Raw genomic sequence first — 22,547 nt, forward strand, 5'->3', positions numbered from 1 at the left:
AAATGGCCTGTTTCCCGACAAACGGTCGTAACCAAACAGCAATTTACTTGTCAGGGTCGAGCGTGGCGGCGAGCTAATGCTGCGCTGGACGTGGAAATAGCAGGAAGGAGTCAATTGAGGAACTGGAGGCCGGGGATGGCCCCCGTGTTTCAGCGAGCGGTCAGGTGCGCCGCTATCTAACAGCCGGCCCTTTGTCTGCAGACGGACATAATCTGTGGTGGTTACTTGATACTGTCTGTCATTTCCATGTTGGGCTTTGCGGGACAATCATTTTAAACTCCCAACTAATTCCTGATCTCTCAATTGGACTAATTGGTTTCAAAGAGGGGGGGGGGGGGGGTTGACCTCTGCACCTGCTGCTCTCCAGGAGAGTAACACAGAAACACACATTACATAGAATAACATGAGCACCTGTCATTAACAGAGTGTAAATACGACTCCGCTGTGACTGACATAGAGTTTGGAAGATTAGCTTTTGCACACTTCTTTCAGCAGTACAAATGGTGCTCGGTTCACTCAACTTACAGCAGCCTTTACAAGTAAAAATAAAATAGTTTGACATTATGGAAAACGCTTTTTTTTTGGGCTTTCTTGTTGAGAGCTAGATGAGAAGATCGACACTGTACGTCTTTAATATGAAGCTACAGCCAGTTAGCTTAGCTTAGCATAAAGACCGGAGACGGGGAAACCGGCCTGGGAGGTTTGAGATTTTGTTGGACAGAGCCAATGCTAAGCTAAGCTAACCAGCTCCTGTCTGTAGCTTTATATTCAACAACCATATATGAGAGTATCAATCCTCTCACCCAACTATTGTCAAGAATGCGAGGATTTCACAAACTATTGCTTTAAACGAGTTGTATTTTGGGACATTGTGGATATATTTCTTATATAACAAGCTTTTATTTATTTAATGGTAGTCTTTTCTTGTCTTATCAAACTTCACCTGTGTTTGAGAACTTGTTAGACCCAAACGTTAACCCGTTATCAGCCTGTCGATGATTAACCACGCCGCTCGTCCAGCCACATAAACAATTTGCCTGATAATTTGTCAACCTAATCCGCTTGAAGGTGGCGGCAGAAACAACATGGAAACTGTGCCGATTCCACTTTGTAATAACAAAGGGAGGGACGTCTCTGGAGCGTTCCGCGGTGATTGACAGCCAGCGAAGGTGTAGAAACTTGATCCTGGAGTCATTTGTTTCCAATCATGTGAAATGGCATCCTGAAACCGGGGAGAAGCTCGGCAGAGAGTCAGGACGTGTAAATATACTCTGCCTTCATTAGATTAACATACAAGCCACACACACACACACATCGCTTATCTAATATTAATAGTTGCCATACACTCACTCACAAGCACTCAGATATATACACACACACACACACACACACGACGGCACACAAACACACACACACACACACAGTTGTTTGCCCGTTCAGCTTCGTGCCCTCCAGCATTTGGCTCAGCGAGTCTCTCGCGAAGGTTTACACTGGACGCTGTTTTCTCTGCAAACTCAATAAAAGCTGGTTATTTATCAGGTCAGATTATGGGACGTGACTTGAGCTCAGCTGTAAAGTTGAAAGTGAAACCAGCTGTGGCTGAAATTGAATTACCCCGAGTGAGTAATGTGAAAAGCAAGGCCAGTTTAACAGTGATTAAGCGCTCTTCTACGGCGCTATCAAGCAGGCATGCTGTTCGCCTCCTGGATAGGGAAAGTCCTCTCCTCTCCTCTCCTCTCCTCTCCTCTCCTCTCCTCTCCTTCTCAACCCAGCACTGTTTCCCTTTTATCTCAGAGACATCCTCTGCTGGTCCTCTATTGTGATCAGAAGTCTCCCAGCATTGGATCACAGGACAAAGGATCAGAACCAGGAGCCTGGGTGGATCTTCATTGTTTTTTTGCGTATGTGTGTGTGTGTGTGTGTATCCCTATGCTGCTTGCAGTATGTCCACGAGTGTGTGTGTGTGTGTGTGTGTGTGTGTGTGTGTGTGTGTGTGTGTGTGTGTGTGTGTGTGTGTGTGTGTGTGTGTGTGTGTGTAGACAGGGGTCACTGGGGCGTTGCATAGGCATGTGCTCCCTGACAGGCCCCTGTCTGCCAGGGAGCAGAGGTCAGATGAGTGAGGGACAAACTGCTTTAACATGTGGTCTGGCACCTGGCCTGCAATGTTTGTGTGTCTGTGTGTGTGTGTGTGTGTGTGTGTGTGTGTGTGTGTGTGTGTGTTGTGTGTTGTGGGGTTTCCTCTGAGTGCTCCATCAAGGCCTCACACTCTGTGCCATTCTTCAGAGAAAGTGTTAATGACCCAAACAGCTCTTGCACTTTCACTCGTTTCGGACGTGTGTAATTAATAAAGCACTGCCGTACTAAAGGGGGGGGGGGTAACTATATATGCACCTTTGATGTGCTTAAGAACAGTTTGAAGGATATTCAATGCTATGATGCTTTATACTTAAGGGAAATATTGCACTTTTTACTTTTCAAATTCAGAATTTACTGCAAAACATTTGATTGGTTTATAGAATATGACGCACTGGTTTAGGATTAAACCAACCAAAAGTATGTAAATCTGTGAAAAAGAGATCTATTTTAACCAGCTATATTAAAGTATGGCTTACATGTTAATGCATCAACAATAATGATATAATAATATATATAATATATAATAATATCCACAGACAGGGGGCGTAATAATGAGTACTTTCCGTGGACAGGGAAACAATTCTTGAATTCTTCGATAATCCAAAGGGTTCTTAAAATGTGTGTTTAGTGTAAGATCATTTTCCTTAAAAATCCAAAATCAACATATTTCGAAAGACACCTTTTTAATGTTTCAATAAATTTGATTTTGATTCAAATACTGCTGCACCTTTACTCGTGGTGGAGTAGTTCTACACTGGAGTGTTGCTCCTTTCACTGAAGTAAATAATTGCAGTACTGCAGCTAAATACCATACTATAGTTACCTGTTACTTTGCAGAAGCAGTTTTAAGAACATGAACACATCAAATCTGATGCATTGTTATAAATAAAACTATAACGTATATATAAAAGTCTTATAGTTAGCTTCGCTTCAACCAGCAACATTAAAATGTTAGCATGGTGATACATCTGTAGTCATGATATATACTAATATACCAATGATACAGTTAGAACAATAAAGATTTAGTTTGGATGGGTACATTTTTGCTGAGAATACTGACACACTCTTGCTTGAGATGCAGTATTTTACATTGTAGTATTGCTCCTTTACTTTATTAAAGGATCTGATTAATTCTTCCATCACTGCCAATACTATCCTCAGCATTTACTGCTGCATAAATAGTCACATGATGGATCATCTCGTACCACGGCCTCTTAATGTCATTAACTTTCTTCAGCGCGTCTTGTTCAGCCAATTGTTTTGTCATCAATGGAGCTGTGTGTGTGCGTGCGTGTGTGTGTGTGTGTGTGTGTTTGAGTGCAGGCTGACTGGAAGAGGGCTGTCAGCACTCAGCTTATGACCAACAAACACAACGCACACTCTGACCCTAGCTGTCCATCACACAGGGCCCATCCCTCCCCCTGTATGTGTGTGTGTGTGTGTGTGTGTGTGTGTGTGCTAATTCCTTCCAGTCTGATGGACCTGAGGGGGTTTCTACAGGTGCGTGTATGTGTGTGTGTGCGTGTGTGTGAGAGAGAGAGAGAGCACTTTCTGGTATTGTTTTTTATTAAATATGGAACTATAAATCAACCCCTTTTGGAACAAGAGATGTGAGATATTCTTTTTCTCTTTGCCCCTATATCTCTGACAGAGGGATGGATTGTTCTTACCTCTTTTTGCTTCCTGTGTATGACAGGTTATCACTCCTGGGACGGATACAGAGAGGGAGAGGGGGAGGGGGGGGGATAAGGAAAAAAGGGGATGGAGGGTGATTGAGCGAGAATGATGCTCCGTGGCTGATGTATCGGATGGCAGGCGAGGGGGCTGGGGTGAGGGTACGATGGCTGAAGGGAGAAAGTGATTTAGCGCTGGCCTGTACTCTCCTCTCCTCTTATCCCTGCCCCGCTTCTTTCATGTCTCAACCCAGGGTCGACCCGCCTGCTGCCCCAGATGGTGCTGTCTGTCTGGGCTGCCCTCCACAGGATGTGCCCCCCACCTCACCCCCACAACTACAGACTTATACTCGCTAAATTGATTTCAGGGGGGAAGGCCCTCTTTCTCTTCTGTTTCACACACACACACACACACACACACACACACACACACGCAGAGCTTGCCAACAGCCAGTGCCCCCGGTACACACACACATACACGCGGCTGGCGCTGTGCGCTGTCAACGCTAATTCAATTTGAGACGCAGGAGTGTGACTAACAGCAGGCCCGCAGAGTGTTTTACCATATGCACCACACACACACACACACACACACACGCACACTCCTAACAGATCACTCCAACCACTGGTATAATAATAATGTAATTCCACAGGTATTTATCCTATTAATAGATCTCTTCTCACCCTGTTTCTCTCATTATCAGGACAGCCGTCTTGTCAACAACTACAGAGTGACACCTTATTAACCCCTTCAACTTCACTGCCTAACCCAGGATCAGTTCACACAAACAGCCAAGTGAGTCTCACTGTACACACGTTCATCTGAAATAACAGGGCTGAGCGTTTGTAGGTTACGTTAAGACCACCAATGATTGAACTATTTCTTATTTTAATTTTTAACATACAGCAAAACAAATGTTTTACGGTAAATGAAACAAGATATCACATGTCAAAAGATGAATTGTACATGAAATACTTTATCGTTGTGAAGTAGAATGCAATAATCACAAAGAACACATAGAAACATGCTAACAATGCTAGCACTCTGTTGTTTGTCAGGTATTTTCACCACCTTAGTTTGGTGTGTTAGCATGCTAACATTTGCTCATTAGCTGCAAAGATAAGCGGGGGCTGGTGGGAACGCCATCAGTTTTGGAGGTGTTTAGTATGCTGGACAATTAAAGAATTTGACCTGATAGTGGCGCTAAATTAAATATTAAAGGGGTCACTGGAATAGCTGTCGGGGCAACTCATTTTAGCTGAGTGGCTAGTTTAGCTAATACGAGCACTCCAGAGAGCCAAACCAGGAAAAGAGCAAAAGGCACAACGTGTTTTTACAGTTTTGAAGCACATAGAGTACATGGAAACTCTTATTTGTTGCCTATGTGAGGGGGATGAACCCTAATGTAATAATGAAGGGGGGCACATAGTCCACACTGCGTTCGTGTGTGTCGACACAGAGACTTGGCAGACAGCCTCAATAAGAAGCAAGAGACTAGGCTGCATGTCCATGTTCGCGGGTTGTTTGACTGTAAGAGATATCAGGGCGGGTGACGGGGTGAGGTGAGGGTCAAGTGGAGGGGTGGCAGGATCAGGTGTGTGTGTGTGTGTGTGTGTGTGTGTGTGTGTGTGTGTGTGTGTGTGTGTGTGTGTGTGTGTGTGTGAGCAGGAGATTGGTTAAATCTTAATGAAGCGGAGAGCGGGGATGGATGGGGCCAGCTGTGTCGGCACGTGTGTGTGTATGTGAGCGAGCAGTGAGACAGTGAAACTGATTAAAAGCAGCGTTAACACATCTGACAGGAAGCAATGGTCAAGAGGTGAGTGGAAACATGGGGAACGCCTCGGGCTGGAACGATTAGACACACACACACACTACGCTGCAGCAGCGGATGGAAAGTGGGGAAAGCCCTGGGCAGCAGCGATTGGTCACACATGCCCGTCGATATCCGAGTAGAACCAATCAGCTCGGCTTCCTGCGTTTGACCTGACCCCTTCATGCATCGTAATTGAATATCTCAAATGGGAGGCCGAGGAGGAGAGAGAAGACAAGGGGAGGAAGAGAGCCTCTGCTACCACATTATATGAACGTTTTCTATTACAAATAGACGGCGAGTCTCTTCACTGTCGACACTCACCACTGTAACAAAAAACGGGTTGAATTGTGACAATAAAAACACTTTAAAAGGTATCCCACAAAGAATCAAAATATACAACATTCCTTTAAAATATACGATACTATAAATGTGTGTTTTTCTTTTAGAAGAACACAGTTTGAACCTATGACATACAGTAAATATGCATCAACAAGATCTGTGACACATAAGGACATCTGGTGTATTTTGGAGGTAAGTACTTCAAAAAAAGTTTACTGGAATGATTTAAGTAATTTGGTAAAAACTTACAGGGAAAATGATTTTCATTTTCAATAAATCTATTATTTCATTCAGTTTAGAATCATATGTGACAAATAATAGCAGCGGATCCTCTCATGTGAGAAGCTGGGAATGGAAAATGTTTTTCTTGAATTTCATCGATTTTGCTTGAAAAATGTTCTGAAACGACGACTCAATTCTCATAAAAGTTTGCCGATGACTTTTCTGTCAGCCCACTACTTTGTGTATTGTTTCAGCTCAAAACGCTACTCTCATTCATTATGCATTTATTATAGGAAACTTTACTCTTTATTTCCTGCATGTTTAATTGTGTGCTTTCTTTTACACAAATTTCACATTTCTGCGTGTCCGGCCAGACAATGATGCATTCATTAATTTAAATAAATACAGACAAGTGTTCCTGGTGAACAGCCTCTATTTTAACTATAGCATCACATCACATACTTATTTTTAGAAAACCTCTTGGAAATTTTTCAGGAAATTACTGACCTGTAAAGCAGATATTCTGTTCTTTTCTCAAGAAAGAAATCTGGGCCTTAACATGTATTTTCTGCTGCTGAATCCCAGCTGATGACTTAACTGTCTGGACATACCGTTTCATTTCCTGTGTGTGAATCATGTAGTCATCGTGACCAATCCCCCTTGTTGCAATTAGAGCTTTTTTCGCAGCGCCAGCGTGTGTGTGTGTGTGTGTGTGTGCGTGTGTGGCTGTGTGTGTGTGGCTGTGAGCAGCTCTCCCCCCGTCGTGCAGAAGCAGACAGAGGGACGGGACCACCGGCCGACCGGATCCCTGCCTGTCAGCAAGTAGCACTCCTCTAGGAACCCAGACCAGGAGGTGTTGAAGGCACTGGAGGAAAGCCACTTGGTCTCCACACCTGACACACACACACACACACACACACACACACACACACACACACACACACACACATACATATATATATATATATATATATAAACACAGGCGTCCCCAAGAGCAGCGTTCACTCCAGCACATCTGGAGGAAGCATCTCTGCACACACAGCGGAGAGAAAAATAGGCCGTGACCGACTCTCCCGGCTTTAATCATACTTAAGGGTTAAAAATAGATTTGAAACCAAACTCACCAAACAGATTTTGTGGCTCTGACGGCAGAGGGACGTGGAATTTTAATTTCAGGTGATCCAACTCCTGGCAGAGATGACTGACAGCCGTTGGATCACCTGGGGTCAGTGTTTTTTCGGATAACTCCAAACGACCGAGGACGCGAAGAAGCATGTGCGTAATGGAGACTTGTGTCAGTCTGGGGGAGCTGATGATGATTGTGAATGCAGTTAAGTGCGTGCTGATGATGATTAGGAAGGACACAAAAAGGGGTCAGAGGTGGCTGAGTGTCACTCCGGAGGACTCCCGTCAGCTACGGGGCTGTTCATGTATAGATGTGCGTGTGTATGTATGTGTGTGTGTGTGTGTGTGTGTGTGTGCTTGGACAGCACCTGTAATGGCTCCCAGCTGAGTCTCGCCTTCCCCCCTGGGATGTGCTGAACTGTGTGTATGTGTGTGTAGTCTGTGTGTGTGTGTGTGTGTGTGTGTGTGTGTGTGTGTGTGTGTGTGTGCGTGTGTGTGTGTGTAATGAGGCACTGGCATGCGAGAGGCAGAGGGCCGCTTCCTCTACAGGTGACACCTTTGACCTCTCATCTGTTCCCTGTTGGAGGACAGAAAGAGGAGGGGCAGTGAGATGGAAAAAGGAGGGAAAGAGAGGCATGCTGGGATGCATACTTTGCCCAGAACACGGCTATAAACTGACACAAAATAAAACGTGGTAAAACGTGTTGAAAACTCTTTTAATGACTCCCTGTCTTTGCATACAAGTGAGCCGCTAGAGCCGTTTACTGCGACATGCAGAAAAACTCAAGCATATTCCAGCTTCCTCCAAAGCAATAATCCCCCCCCCACACAATAACAAGAAGTTTGAGTTTCAGCGCCTAAAGCCAAAACACAAGCAAACAACACATCCTCAGTCAGGTAGGACACAGCAGTCGCAACACAAGCATGCTCTGAGAAATCGGTCAGTGAAGCAGGCAGTAAATAAATAAATAAATATTGCTCTTTACATTTTATATACAGTGTATACCCACTTTGGAACGGCATATTAGCTATTAAGTAGTACAAGTAGTGTTTTTTTTTCCTCAACAATTTGCGAGACAAAAAAAGAAAATCCCATTCAGATCCAACGTGTGCCACCTTAAACATAAAGAAACATGGCAGAACAGTATAGTGTCCTAATGCTGAGCTAATAAATTATCAGAATAAATGTTAAATATGAGTGTGCAAATGAACATTATTATGGAAGGAGGACTGCGTGTGATGCAGCGAGTGCCGGGGCTGTAAACATCCCGCCTCTCCCTCTCGGCCCCTTTCCCTGCTGCGAGACGGCTTCCTTTACTTCTCTCGACAGAACAAGCCTGGAACGCGGAGCTTCCAGGCACATGGCACCTTTTTGTTTGTTGTTGTTTACTCTCCGCTCTGTCGCTCCCCGCTCTCCTCCCGCCTCCGCGATCTTGTTATTTTTTCCCCCCGACATCACTACGACACCTGGTCTCGCAGCCTGGACAGCCTCTGGGAGAGCTCGTCCTGTGGATGACGACAACCAAACAGGTGAGAACAGTGAGGGGGGGGGGGGCGCTCTAGAAAATGCAGAGCGTCACTCAACCCTTTTGTATAGCTCGAGAGGCGAAGTGTGTAGTTATGTCCGTCACAAACAGCGGACGTGGTCAGCGGTGAATCATGTTGATTACAATGGACTCCAGTGGTGAGTCGTCATATGGGAAACGTATCGAAACATCTTGAGGAACAACTCAAACACTTCCTGCCACACGGTAATAAGAGTGGATGTGTTACCTGCTCTGTCGATGCCACGGATGAAGCCAGGGAGGAAGTCTCGCCTGCAGGAAGCTCCAGGTTTAGATCCAACCTTAAAAAAGAGAAATTCATTTAGTGTCTCTTTTTAAAGGTTTGTTTGTCTATTTGAACAAGTAGGTACAGTGTGTTTTTTTTCTTCTAATTCCCTGCATTTATGTTTCTCCTCCATCAAAGTTACGGCTCTTGTCATTCCAGTTTCCAGACTGTTTGGAGGTCTACTCACCCCGCTTCATCAGCCATCTCATGCAACAGCGTGTCCACTTCATTCTAGGGACCGGCACAAGCAAACAACAATATGTGTTTAGAGGATTCAGCCAGACACTTAACACCAAGCCACGTGTGTGTGTGTGTGTGTGTGTGTGTGTGTGTGTGTGTGTGTGTGTGTGTGTGTGTGTGTATTCCCGAGGCCAGTGCTCATCACCTGAGGCGTCGTCAGAGTGGTGGTGTTGCCCATCGTGTCCTCCATCTGAGCCGTCTGCACGTCAAGAGTTTCAAACTGGTTCTCAAACTTGTCCATTAACGAGGAGATCTGTGGAGAAAGAGGAACTCTCAAACCAACATATGTAGTTTCAAGTCGTTTTTTTGTCTGTCTGCGCTCACGTAGGCGAGTCAACTCTTTTTACCTTCTCCAAGTTCATACTTTTCAGTGTGGACTCCATAGACTTGACCACTCCAGACATGGATTTAGATACCTGGGCAAAAACAACAACAACAACAACACCACATCAAATAAAGTCTCATTTTGTACTGGTCCTGATAGGTTTTTGAAGGTATTTGAAGTCAGACAGGGAGAAGCTGTTGACATAGCAAAGCTTGAAGTGCTGTACACTTATATTTCCACTAGGTGTCACTTTCACCTTTTTTAACCAAGACACCATGACTACCTCTCCTCCTCATAGCATCTCTAATAGCTCAAAGACAACCCTGAATAAGGACAAATCGTCTCAAAACTAATTTGCCAATAGTTGATCAAATTATGGTAGAGGGGTTTATTATCAGCGCTATTGTGTTCATGTCTAATGAGACAGGCAGCGGTATTACAACAACATAGAGAGGTGTTTTTCAGCTGTACACCATCTCACACATTTCTATAGACGCTATTAAGTCCTATTCTATGAAATGATGCCTGTCGGATATAGTGAACCTGAATTAGAGTCTTTTAATGAGGCTCTCATAAGAGCAAGACGCTAATAGCCTAAAGCCTGAAGCTCATCTAATGACATCATGTAATTGTCGGCTTTTTGTTCGCATGTCTGCGAGCCTTTTCTTTTTTGCCCACTTTCCCTCCCTCCCGTCTCCTTTGTATGGCACTTGTTTTGACAACTTTGGACTGTGTACCCTGATATGGGTTTACTCTGCAGCTCTTCACCTCCTGAAATAAGATGTAGTTCTCAAAACTTTGAAAACTTCGTGAAACACCTGGAGAATACAAACACCTATTGCAGTAGCATCAGGTAAACGCCACGAGGTTTCTACATCTTTACAACGGGGCTCTCTAGTTGTCATTTACCTGCTGTGCTACGTAACATCACAAAGCAAGGCAAGTCTTCCTCAACCCATTGACCTGCAAGCCTGACCTGGTTCATCGTGACAGCGGTCTGGACCCTAGAAGCCACGGCGTCCACACGTGCACTCATCCTCAAGAAGTTAATGGACTGGTGCTTCTGACGGATGGCATTCTCTGCGTGGATCTTGGCTGCCTCCATATTGCCCTTCTGGATCGCCTGAGATTCAAAGGAAGTAGGAGAACATACACTAACTTAATACAGAGTACAGCTGCACTTTAGCCCAGCTTGTCCCTGAAGCCGTGGTCTCTGATAAATGCACAATTTAATAAGCCAACCTGCTTAACTTTGGCCTTTTCTGCCCTTTCGTCTTTATCACATTTCTTGGAGTTGCGTTGCAGCTCCTTGGCAGCAAACTTGAGGTTGAACAGGTGTTCTGCATGGCTGGTCAAGGAGTAGTTTAATGTAGTAACGGTAATACACTTGAATTACAATAATATAGGAGCATAAACTGAATCACTTCAGGACATTGAGCTAATTCAACCCAAATCAGTGCAGACAAGAGTAACTCAATATGTAACCAAAGAGTCATGAAATTAGTTAGGCGAGCTAGCAAGCACACCAATGTTTTCCTTCATCAGTGAATGACTGGGCAGATGTTGCACGCTAGGGAATAACAAGATTAGCTGTCAAAGCCATCTCACATTCGGCTAGCTAACGTTACTGCTAGGCAACTGTACATCTAACGGTATGTATCTTATACTACGCAGGAAAGGATACTCTCCATTTTCGACATGATGCAGGTCTCTCTCTGAGACAAACCCTCAGACTGGTTATGCACAGATTATTACCCAGAATAGTTTGTTTTGATGTTTTTTCAGGCGATCGTATCTTCGCCACTGTAGCGAGGCGAGAGGCTTCACTTCTGCGTACTTCCGCATTCGCTTTAAAATCAGTTGGGTAGAGCGGCAGTGACGTTATCGCATTTGTCTTGAAGACAAAACGACTGTCTCGTAGTCGTTTGAACATGTTTTCCTTTGGGAGAGCTTTTGTAATGTATTCAGGGAATAAACACATGTGTGTACCGCTTATTAAACGTTTGAAAATGTGTGCAGCAACTATTCCCGAATGTTCCTTCATATATTTATCCGTTTTGTATAATATACCTGGCCTATGGGTTTATTATACATAAATAATACACTACTAAACAAGTGCGTCCATATGTGATATGATTTGTGGTCCGTAGACTACAGGGTCGCTTTGCTGTAACGATGGCTGGAACCTTATGGGCTGGACCCATAGACATGTGGCTACACCGTGAGACGTGAACCATCTTGATGTGCCTTCCTCTTTGAATTCAATCGCCGCTGCCTGCTTTCACCGTCGTCACACGGTCACGATTTTGCATGGCGTTCTCGCGCCTCCTACGTCACGATCGTTTGAGCGGTGGACGGGGCGCGCGTGTGTAAAGCAGACAAGTTCCATCCAGGCTAAAAATAGTTTGTACCCGGTATCGGTAGGTTGTGGTACACGTCTAGTGACGCAATTTGTGCTTTTTTTTTTTTTTTCTCGGTGAGGGAGTAAATTGACCTTTTCTACCGAGACACTCGCTGTGTGCCTGGACGCTTTTAATGCAACGTTTATTTTCTACTTTACTTTTGATGTATTAACGTGGTTGTAACATCTGTATTTGTTTGAGTATCGTTTGGACTGGCCTGCGGGCTGACGGGAACAAATAATGGAACATATAGGGGAGGGGGTTAGTTGATGTGGAAGAGATGAAACAGACGGCAAGAAAATGCAGCATGAGGGGGAAAGGGATTATCGGTTGTCCAGAGAGAAGAAGGTTCCGGTGTGTGCGTGCACTGGCCAGCCGAAGGGGGGGGGGGGGGGGGGGGGTTAACGGCTGGGTCAGGGGGAGGGAGCATGGATGAGTCATACTGTTTGTATATATATATATATATATATACTCTGAGTGGACACGGAACCAGATAGAAGGATGTGTGCGTGAGCCAGAGTGAAGAAGTGAATGAGAAGTGTTTTTTTTTACAAACGCTCCCCCAAAAAACTATCCTGCACGTTCACGTTTGAGCTCGCTATATAACACAAACACAGAGGTCCTAGCCTCAACCCCAGCCATGTTGTAACGTTAAGGTGAAACGTATCCGTTTCGACCCAAAACAACACGGTGCGCGTACATTCGGCCGGTTTACTTCTTTAAGGTCTGAGGCTTTAGCTAAAAGTTCCCTCACTCCTAAATGTACACACATTTGAATAATACACTTGTTAACGCTCCCCGCGCCACCAACACAACACACAACTTCCCCATAGCCTAATTGTTGTCCTTCTGTGTGTTCACACACACACACACACACACACACACACACTCCCCAGTCATGACTGAATGACGGCAGGTCGCTATGGAAACTGCGTTACGCTCCGGGCGGCCGGAGAGAGAAAACAAGAGCGCGAGGACTCGTTTCAGTCTTCATTTCAGCACCACGCGAGCTCCTGGACAGCGCCCGGATGAACTCGCGCACAGATTCTAGCCTCGCATGCCTCGTGAGGGACAGAGCCGCATCAGCACCGAGTCTAACCGGAGAGGGTAGCAAAACAGACCCACGCTCAACGGACCTGAAGCTCGGTGGAGACCCACGGTTCGATTCTGCTGCCACGTCAGGAGCCAGTCGCTCCCTCTAATGCCACAGCAACAGGTAAGAACCCTCCGTGAAGTTAGATCATTCACTTTTTGTGTGTGTGTGTGTGCCCGCACGGAGTTTACACGCCGGTGTTTAATGTGTTTTTAATCCTGGTGCTCAGAAGGTCTGCCCTTCAGCCTGCCGGGCACTTAATTGCGGTTAATTGCCCTCACCTGGTATCTGAGGAGTGAGTGTAAGTGCGTGATGAGGTGATTAAAGTGAGGACCAGCAGGGCTCTGGATCAGTTCCAGTACAGTTTTTAGGCAGCGGTGGACTGTGAAACAGAACACAACGATAGCCTCCAGTTGGTGTTTATTTTAATGGGGAAACAACTTCCATTATTTTTTACAGCAGCACTCTCAGGGCACAGGTTTGTGACATTTTACAAGAACAGACTCATACATATTTTAAACAACATTTCTGGTCAGCAGACATTGCAATCACATTTTGTACCACAACACACACTGAGTTGTTGCCTTCTGTTGTCCATTGGATCATGACTGTTCAAGTGAATGGAAGAGAATATTTCTTTTAGATACATAGCACAATATCACTGTATAATAAATACATTAAAAAAAGTCAGGGACACACAAGGCTATTCTGGCTTTATCTGGACTTTTCTTTACACAGGACAGGCTTCTTTATTTTCCTGTATTCTTAAAGATGTTACTTTACAGAGCATATGTGTCTGTTTTAGATTCAGTCCCGCGCATATGAGACTCTCCGTAGTCGTATGTGTTGGCTTCTCAGTGGCCATAGATTATGTGCGAGCTGAGCCGATACGCCTGGATGAGTCACTCAGGCTGCAAGTTTGCAGAAGAGTGCGAAAGGGGAGGGGTGTGTGTGTGTGTGTGTGTGTGTAGCTGGAAAACAGTCCCGCAGTGTCTCTCTGCCTCCTCATCACATTGTTTCATAGGACCATGTGTCAACACCTCACTGTGTTTATTGGCTCTGGACGTATGATGTACTGCTTTTTGCAACTTGAAGTTCACCATGACAAGGTGTAGCACTGAGAGACGTCTCATCCGCAGCAGATTTTGAGGAGCTTCGTGTTCTCAGACTCAACTTCTTTGTCTTCTGGTAAGCACACTCAGTTCTCCCCCCCCCCCCCCCCCCCCCAGTGATCAGAGAGGTTGCGTTTTGTAGCTTCACAGATGCTACGGAGTAAAGTGCTACTCTTCAGCAGTTGTTGAATTGCGTGCGACATGGATTAGAAGATTAAAAAAAAAAAAAATCCCTCCCTGTAATAGATAGTTTGTGGTTATTACGGAGTATAGCTCTCTGGTGTCTGACAAACTGCGACCAGAAAGCATCCCATTACTGCTCATTAGTTTCCCAATGTTTACCCTGCTGGTATTGACAAATCATAGCAATCAGCAGCATTCAGCTGCAGCACTGACTGACATGTATTGATTAAGGCAAACAATAGATCATAATGGGCTGCTGTGAACCACGGAGCACAAGCACTCACTCCCTGAAAACACTTGTACATGCGCCCCACTAACACACGCTCAATCATAGAACAGTGACTCCTCTGACTGACTTGGTTAGGCAAATGTTGTTTGGCTTATTGGAAAATGTGTCCAGTTTGCAGGAGATTGATTGATGGAGTCTGGAGGGCGAAGGCTGCGTGCGTATAACTGCCAGGAGGATTACGCATGTGAAAGCCAAACAAACAATAATTGCCTGATATTAAATCCCACTTTGTTCCAATTTGTTTCACAGTTTACAAAAGGTGTTATACAAACGCCAATGTGCACTCACGCAAATGTCTGTCTTTGTTTGCAATGCATACAAATCATGTGCTGCACGCACGCACAAAAACAGATGTGTGTCTTTAATTAGGGACGTTGGTGTGATTAATGCAGTCTGCTGGTGATGACTCATTCAGCTTAACCCTTGCTCCTCTGGTGGAAACAATCAATAAACAAAGATTTACGCTTCCTTTACAAGTCATTATAATGATTATTATCATCATGTTAGTGTATTAACAATACATACTATTATTAGTATTATAATCTTATATTATAAGTACATTATTTATTGTCATTACGTGTGTGTTTTTCAAAAGAATCAAATCAGATGTGACTGCGATGGACCGCAAAGAAAGGGACCAAGAGATGTGATATAAGTGTTGGGTGGTGAATAATAAAATGTTTCAGATTCGGTGATTTTTGTGAAACTCGCCCTCTTAATTTGTTGTGATCTGGTTTGAGCAGTGAAAGACTATTTATGCAAAGCACATACGTGGATCGCTCCATGTGTCCGCTTGTCAACACAGCAGTTACATTAGCATTGTGGAAAAGCTGTCAGCCAAGCTGTGATTTGCAGACAGCAGACTGGCAGGGAGTGTGCACATGAGTGTGAGAGAATGGTGCTAAGTGTGTGTGTGTGTGTGTGTGTGTGTGTGTGTGTGTGTGTGTGTGTGTGTGTGTGTGTGTGTGTGTGTGTGTGTGTGCGTGTGTGTGTGTGTGTGTGTGTGTGAGAGAGAGAGAGAGAGAGCTAAACACATAGCACAGTTATATGGGAGTTGTAATAAACTCTCTTTGTCGTCCTCCCTCCCTCCCTCCCTCCAGGGCAGCAGCATGTCTGAAACTAAATCCAATCAGCGGTTCCACAGTCTGAACGCTGAGCAGGTGGAGGTCCTCCACCAGGTTTTATCAGAGGCGGTCCCAATCCACGGCCGCGGGAACTTCCCCACGTTGGAGCTGCGTCCGCGAGACATCATCATAGCCGTGCGGGCCAGGCTGCAGCAGCAGGGGATCGCGGTGAGAGACATCCGTCTGAACGGCTCCACGGCCAGCCACGTCCTCGTCCGAGACAACGGAACGAGCTACAAGGACCTGGACATCATCTTTGGAGTGGAGCTGCCCAGTCAGGAGGAGTTCCAGGTATGACCACTGTACTGCTGGGTTAGGACGAATGAAGCAGGTCGATGTAATAAGAGCAGCGCAGATCAGTTCAATCCCCTGCATTAACCAGCATTCATCCTGCTGTTGAGCACAGCAGTGAATCTCTCCTACCTCTAGGGTGTGTTGCTTTATTGATAATGATGTTATTGCATTCCTAATCAAACTTTAATTGTAGAACATTATACCATTAGGATGAATCAATAGACCTGGCTACAATATTTTTTAGCTGCATTATATGCATCAATGATTCGAGGTTGCAGTCATTAGTTGTCGCTGTCATGTTGTTGACCTTTCCTCCTCCCAGGTGATCAAGGAGTCAGTGCTGGGCTGCTTGCTGGATTGCCTGCCTGCTGGGGTCAACAGGGAGCGGATCAGCAGCTCCACAATGAAGGAGGCCTACGTCCAGAAGATGGTCAAGGTCTTCAACGAGCACGACCGCTGGAGCCTCATCTCCCTCTCAAACAACAGTGGCAAAAACCTGGAGCTCAAATTTGTGAGCACGCTGAGGCGGCAGTTTGAGTTCAGCGTCGACTCCTTCCAGATCATTCTGGATCGTCTCCTGGAGTCCTACATGCAGCAGGAGTCACAGCACAAACATAGCACTGTCGATCTTAAGGGCCAGCCGGCAGAGAATCAGAATAAAGACTCCCCCTCTCCGATCAAACAGGCCACTGCTCCAGAAACAGAGAAGTCCTCTGGTAGAGACTCGTCCAGCAAAGAGGGGGCACATATCAGCCAGACACATCAGAGAGATGAGGTGCACGAAAAGGAGTCCCAGACAGAACTCTCACAAGAAACTGAACATTCAAACCAGACAAAACACTGTGAAGTTGAAAAAGACAACCAAGCGAAAACACCAGTGGAGCTGGAAGAAGCGTCAGAACACAAAGAAACCTTCAGTGAGACAGACCTCTCTGACCAGACATCTCCAAACCTTTCGTCAGAAGAGAGACAAACCTCTGAGGAAGCTGATCCACCAAGTCAGATCGAGCTCAGACACGAGCCGGAGCTCCCGGACGAGACCGAAGGCTCGACAAAGGTAGAACAGTCGGAGCAAACCCAGCCCGGCGATGACCAACAGACGGCACATTCAGATCCCAAACCACTCTCTGTCAAGGAAGAACAATCCAACCACACAGAACCCCCCGATGAACAGAAAGTACTCACAGAGCAGACGGGGCAGTCCGAACCGCCGGAAACCTCAAACGAAACTGAGACGGAGTCTCTGAACCTGCCAGAAGAGTGTCACAGTACAGACTCCTCCGAGTGCTTCAGTGAGGATCAGAGGAGCGATGACGAAGATAAAACACAATATGTTACTGCTGCAGACTCTAGCACGTCTTCACACGTAAAGAAAGAGACACAGTTGGCAGATGAAAGAAAAGTAGAAACAGACATCGGCGAGCGAGCAGAGAGAATAAATGACACAGAAAGAAGTGAGATGACAGAAGAGATTTTGGAATCAGAAGCAAAAGACGTAGAAGACACACAGGGTATCGATTGTTCCTGCTCCACCTCTTTCATGTCGCTTACACTTTACAACACTGAGCCCGCTGGCACACAAGATACACTGGAGACTCACGGCACATTATACGCAGATGAAACCCTTGATGCCGACAGCCCTCCAGATACTCAGGATATTTTACCTGGACCACCCGGCCTTGTTTCTGACAAAAAGACCTCCTCCTCCTCTTCCTCTTGTAAGACCTCAGAGAGACTATCTAGCATGGTGGTGCTCAAACACTCCTCTCCCAAACCCCCTCGGAGGATGTGTAGGAAGGTAAGCCCCAATCCCAGTCCAGTCTCTGAAAGCGAACCTGTCCTAGCACCTTGTCTAGATCCTAACCCCTGCCCGAGCCCTGAACCTGAGATGGATTTTGACCCAAAGCCAACAGCTCCCAGTTCAGACCCAACAACTGCCCCAACATTCAGCATCTCTGCTAAAACAAACCCTGGGTCTGAACCGACCCCTTCCTGTAACCTAGACCTTACCTCAGCTCCTGATCCAGCCCCTGATATGATCTCCACCTCTGCTGTGGATCCGGTGTCTGGTTTATCTCAAGAGCCCTCGTCCCCTCAGCTAATCACGGAGAGTTTGTGTGAGACAAGTCTTCAGAGCCTGAAAGAGACACTGTCTACACATGTGGCTTGTGACGAGCAAAGCCAGCCCCCCCCTAGCGAAACCGTCCCTGCATCAGAGCCTCTTGACTCTGCGGACGGGTTAGCTCCACGCACCGATGCGTCCGGCTCAAACACCCTAGTACCTGCACTTACCTCAGAAGTTGAGCTCAGTGATGAAGATGAGAACATGGAACCGGGGAGGAACACGGTGGACTTGAATCAGCCAACCGGCAGCCCGCAAGAGACCACGCTTAGTTCACCCACCTCTCCTCACCATGCGAGCCCCCGTGTTTCCTGTCTATCCCCTCCTGTGCTGAGTCTCTCCCCTCCCTGCTTCACTCCCTCGCCCCCCAGCTTCAGCCCTCCCCAATGTCTGACCCCACCCCCTCACTGCCTCTCGTCCACGCTGCTGAACACCGTCAGCCCTGCTACCAGTATTAGCTCTCCGCCCCTGAGTTTCAGCCCGACCTCCTCCGGCCTCAGCTCACCTCCTTACCTCACCCCTCCTATGCGTAGCCTCAGCCCTACTCCGCTCTGTCTTAGCCCCCCTTCCCCGTGCCTCAGCCCTCCCCTCCTCTGCCTCACTCCGCCGGTGGAGTCAGAGGACCTTGTACCTCAGGTATCTTCAGACATGGAGCCTTTGATAGTGAACACAGACAGTGAGGAACAGATTAAAGAGTCCTCCCCTCAGCCAGGAATTCCTCAAGTACAGTTGGAGGATAAAAAGGAGCAAGATCACATCTCTTCATTGCCTCAGGTTGCAGAGCCCGTCTCGTTTCCAATCACAATCCCGAGCTCCACCACACATGTGCTGCCTCACTCTCAGTCTGAAGGCCCAGGGGAATCGACCCCTCCAAAAGCCGACGAGGCATTCAGCTCTGTGCCTGAGAACAAAGAGGCCCCTAAGGTGACCGCAGTCATGCCTGAACAGAGCTTTGCTCCCCCGGCTTCTGACTCGGTCCCTGCTGTCGAGGTCCTGGCAGAGAGCATGTATGGTGACTTTGAGGCAGCCATGGACCACCTGCGCTACCGGCTAATCGCCACCAGAAACCCCGAGGAGATCCGAGGTGGTGGCTTGCTGAAATACAGCAACCTGTTGGTCAGGGACTACCGACCAGCCAGCGAGACTCAGATAAAGACACTGGAGCGCTACATGTGCTCGCGCTTTTTCATCGATTTCCCTGACGTGCAGGAGCAGCAGAGGAAGATCCTGTCCTACTTGAAGAACCACTTTATCGGCGAGGAGAGAAGCAAGTACCAGTACCTGATGACGCTGCGTCGCGTGGTCGACGACAGCACCGTGTGTCTGATGGGACACGAGCGGCGTCAGACCCTGAACATGATCACGGTGCTGGCGCTGAAGGTTCTAGGAGAGCAGAACATTATCCCCAACACAGACCATGTGACCTGCTTCTACCAGCCAGCCCCGTACCTGGCTGATCCCAGTGCCCCCTATTTAGCAGAGCCCAGCTACTGCAGCTACTTCATCCCCCAAGGGGGATCAACTCTGCTTTACCAACCGTACCCCTTACACCTGCACACACAGACTGGACTGGTCTAAAACACACACGTAATCACGCAAAACACACAATCGAAGCAAAAAGAAGGTGCTTTTCACGAGGAAAGAGCTGGTGAATGGAAATATAATCCAGGGATAAACTGTTTGGTCTATAATAGACCTATGGGGGTGGGATTGAGTGGGTTTTTACAGTAAACTCCCCGAGTACTCTGTAAGGTTCTAATATGATTATATGTAATTATCTGCGCTTTGTGGGAAAATAATAATTCTTCCGTTATTGTTAAAATTCCAGAAAATGCTTTATGCACTGCATGAGTCATAGCCCTTTGGTCTCCACGGGAAACCAGCTGTGCTGTTGACATTCACACACACACACACACACACACACACACACACACACACACACACACACATGAAACTCACACTTCCAGGTTCTTGAATTCTTGGACACTCTTTTCATGTTCTTACTGTGTTGTTCTTAATGGGTTTGTTCAGAATGTGGACCCTGCCTGTGGTTTATATTGTGCATGGATAAATTAGGACTGTTCTCTCACTGCCAAATACTGTGTGACTACTATGCTTCTTAAACAGTTTAATGTAACTTTGTTAATCCTTTACTGAAAGGGGTGTATTCTGATAACTAAACAAAAAAAACGTACATGGGAATACTTAGGGACCAGTCAGTGTGTACTGTGCTTTCATCATAACACACGTACGCTCAACACATATACAAACGAACCCTGTATACTGTACGCATACAAAGTTAGACAATGCATGAGTAGCTAAATATATAGATCACATCCTGAAGTCAAAGCAAAGGCTTTTTATTTAATAAGAATCAATCTATTTTTGCAAGACTTTCCAAGATAATACTAAACAGACTGGTTAGCTCCTAGAAAAATGCCAACAACAATGCCTTTGCAATAGACTGTACAGCGTATTGATGACAGTATATCGTGTGCGGATCCACTGCATTGTTTTCAGGTAAACTGTGTTAAGATGTCGTGATTGATTCCTTTCTCCTTGTGAAGTCCTTTCTGTAACCATGTGAAGTACTGTACCATCTAGTGTTGATTTGTTTAATGCTGAAGTTTACTCTGTGGAGGTGGTCAGGTTACAACCATCTTTGGGTCATCTCCAAACATGGCAGACGCAGCTGTGTCTAAAACGAAGGGACTGCATTGAAACTGACGGGACATCTTCAAATTCACGCCGTCAGAATCAACATACAAACAAGTTCAGATCCTCCTCAGACCTGTTTGAATCTCAGTGCAAAGACGCGCAACAGCAACTCTGACCAAAGATGGTTCGGTAGGGAAATCAAGTGCCTCAATGTGAGACATCATTGGCATGTCTTTATCTCACTGCACTGGGGGTGTTAATGGGGTGGGCCTGGGGCTGGGTCGGGTGTGTGTTCAGTTGTTGACCCCTGTTATTGCTGCCCGTTTTGATGTCTTATTTAATGTGGTCCTTTGTTGTAGTTTATTCATGTACGTTTTGATAAAATAAAGGGGAAACTCAACAAACCTTCAGAAGTTGAATTATTTCCAAAGACCCCACCACCACCACCACCACCACACACACACACACACACACACCCCACACCTGCTTACGTACATTCCCTATGATTGCGCTCTGCAATGATCCACTTAAGCGTGACCGTCAAATCACGCTGGTGCCCAGGAGAGCCACCCAAAAGCTGTGAAATGATGTCTGTGAGAGGCCTCTTATCACAAATCAACTGTCCTTCAGATGCGTTTGGACCCGAATGACGCACGGTCTACGCAACACAGCAGCCTCAACAACGTGTAAATGTGAGGAGAGGACAGGGTGCGAGGTGTGAGCCTGAAACGCTAGACCAGGGGGAGGAGGGGGGGGGGAGAGAGAGTGTGTGTGTGTGCGTGAGGAGGGGGGGGGAGAGAGAGTGTGTGTGTGTGCGTGTGTGCGCGCGTGTGTGTGTGTGTGTGTGCGTGCGTCCGCTTCAGATGGGAATATATATGTGCAGAGGCGGCATCAGGTGGTCCCCTTCTCTGCCGAGTAATTGAAGAGGCCTCGTATAATGAAACAATAGGGCTCCCTCCTTACTCCCACACTGCCTCCATCTTTTCCTCCCACTTCACAGCCACTGATAAGTCATGGGCACTAGGGGAGACGGGGGTGTCTCTTTCCGCAGATGGGGGGGGGGGGGGACTCGTTTGATGGCAGGTATACTTGGCACAGTCACACATCATCTATTTACACACACAAGCTTGGAAGCGTGTGGCTCGCAGGGAGAGGAGGAGAGCGTGTGATCTAATAGGGTCTGTATCAGCGTCTCGCAGACCTCTGAGCCACTCTTGTCCACTCCATGGGGGGGGGGGGGGGGTTCCATAGAGACAGAGACGGGAAGCACGGTGAGCGCGGGCGGAGAGCATGACGGAAGACAGGGAAGACCCACACACCGAAATGAGGGGGTGAGAGATAAAAAACAAACAAAGCACAATGGAGAGAGAGTTAGAGAGAGAGACAGAGAGAGAGAGAGAGAGAGAGAGAGAGAGAGAGAGAAAAGAGGTGGGTGAAATGAAGGAAAGATAGTGGAGAGGGAGAGAGAGGTGGATGGAGAGAGTTGAGGGGGAGACATAAAGCAACGGACAGAGAGTGAGAGGGGGAGGGGGGGGTATAGATAAAGCGAGGAGAGAGGAGCAGGGG

The 22,547-nt window shown here is 46.5% G+C and overlaps 2 protein-coding genes across 2 annotated transcripts; one reads left to right on the forward strand and one right to left on the reverse strand.

Moving 5' to 3' along the window:
• Positions 1-8,690: 8,690 nt before the first annotated feature.
• Positions 8,691-10,740, reverse strand: LOC306702119 (charged multivesicular body protein 1b-like; the record flags this gene model as incomplete). Its single annotated transcript, XM_079167632.1, has 6 exons — positions 8,691-8,815; positions 9,083-9,155; positions 9,327-9,370; positions 9,525-9,632; positions 9,727-9,795; positions 10,681-10,740. The coding sequence occupies 6 exons, from the start codon at positions 10,738-10,740 to the stop codon at positions 8,768-8,770; spliced, it is 402 nt and encodes a 133-aa protein (XP_079023758.1). The 3' UTR covers positions 8,691-8,767.
• Positions 10,741-15,892: 5,152 nt separating this feature from the next.
• Positions 15,893-19,901, forward strand: LOC306702558 (terminal nucleotidyltransferase 5C-like; the record flags this gene model as incomplete). The annotated part of the gene is made up of 3 exons (XM_079168198.1): positions 15,893-16,198; positions 16,524-16,823; positions 19,314-19,901. 3 exons carry the CDS (start codon positions 15,893-15,895, stop codon positions 19,899-19,901), a joined length of 1,194 nt encoding a protein of 397 aa, XP_079024324.1.
• Positions 19,902-22,547: the final 2,646 nt, after the last annotated feature.

The sequence above is a fragment of the Pholis gunnellus genome, assembly GCF_910591455.1.
Source record: "Pholis gunnellus genome assembly, chromosome: 10".
Classification (NCBI taxonomy): Eukaryota; Metazoa; Chordata; class Actinopteri; order Perciformes; family Pholidae; genus Pholis; species Pholis gunnellus.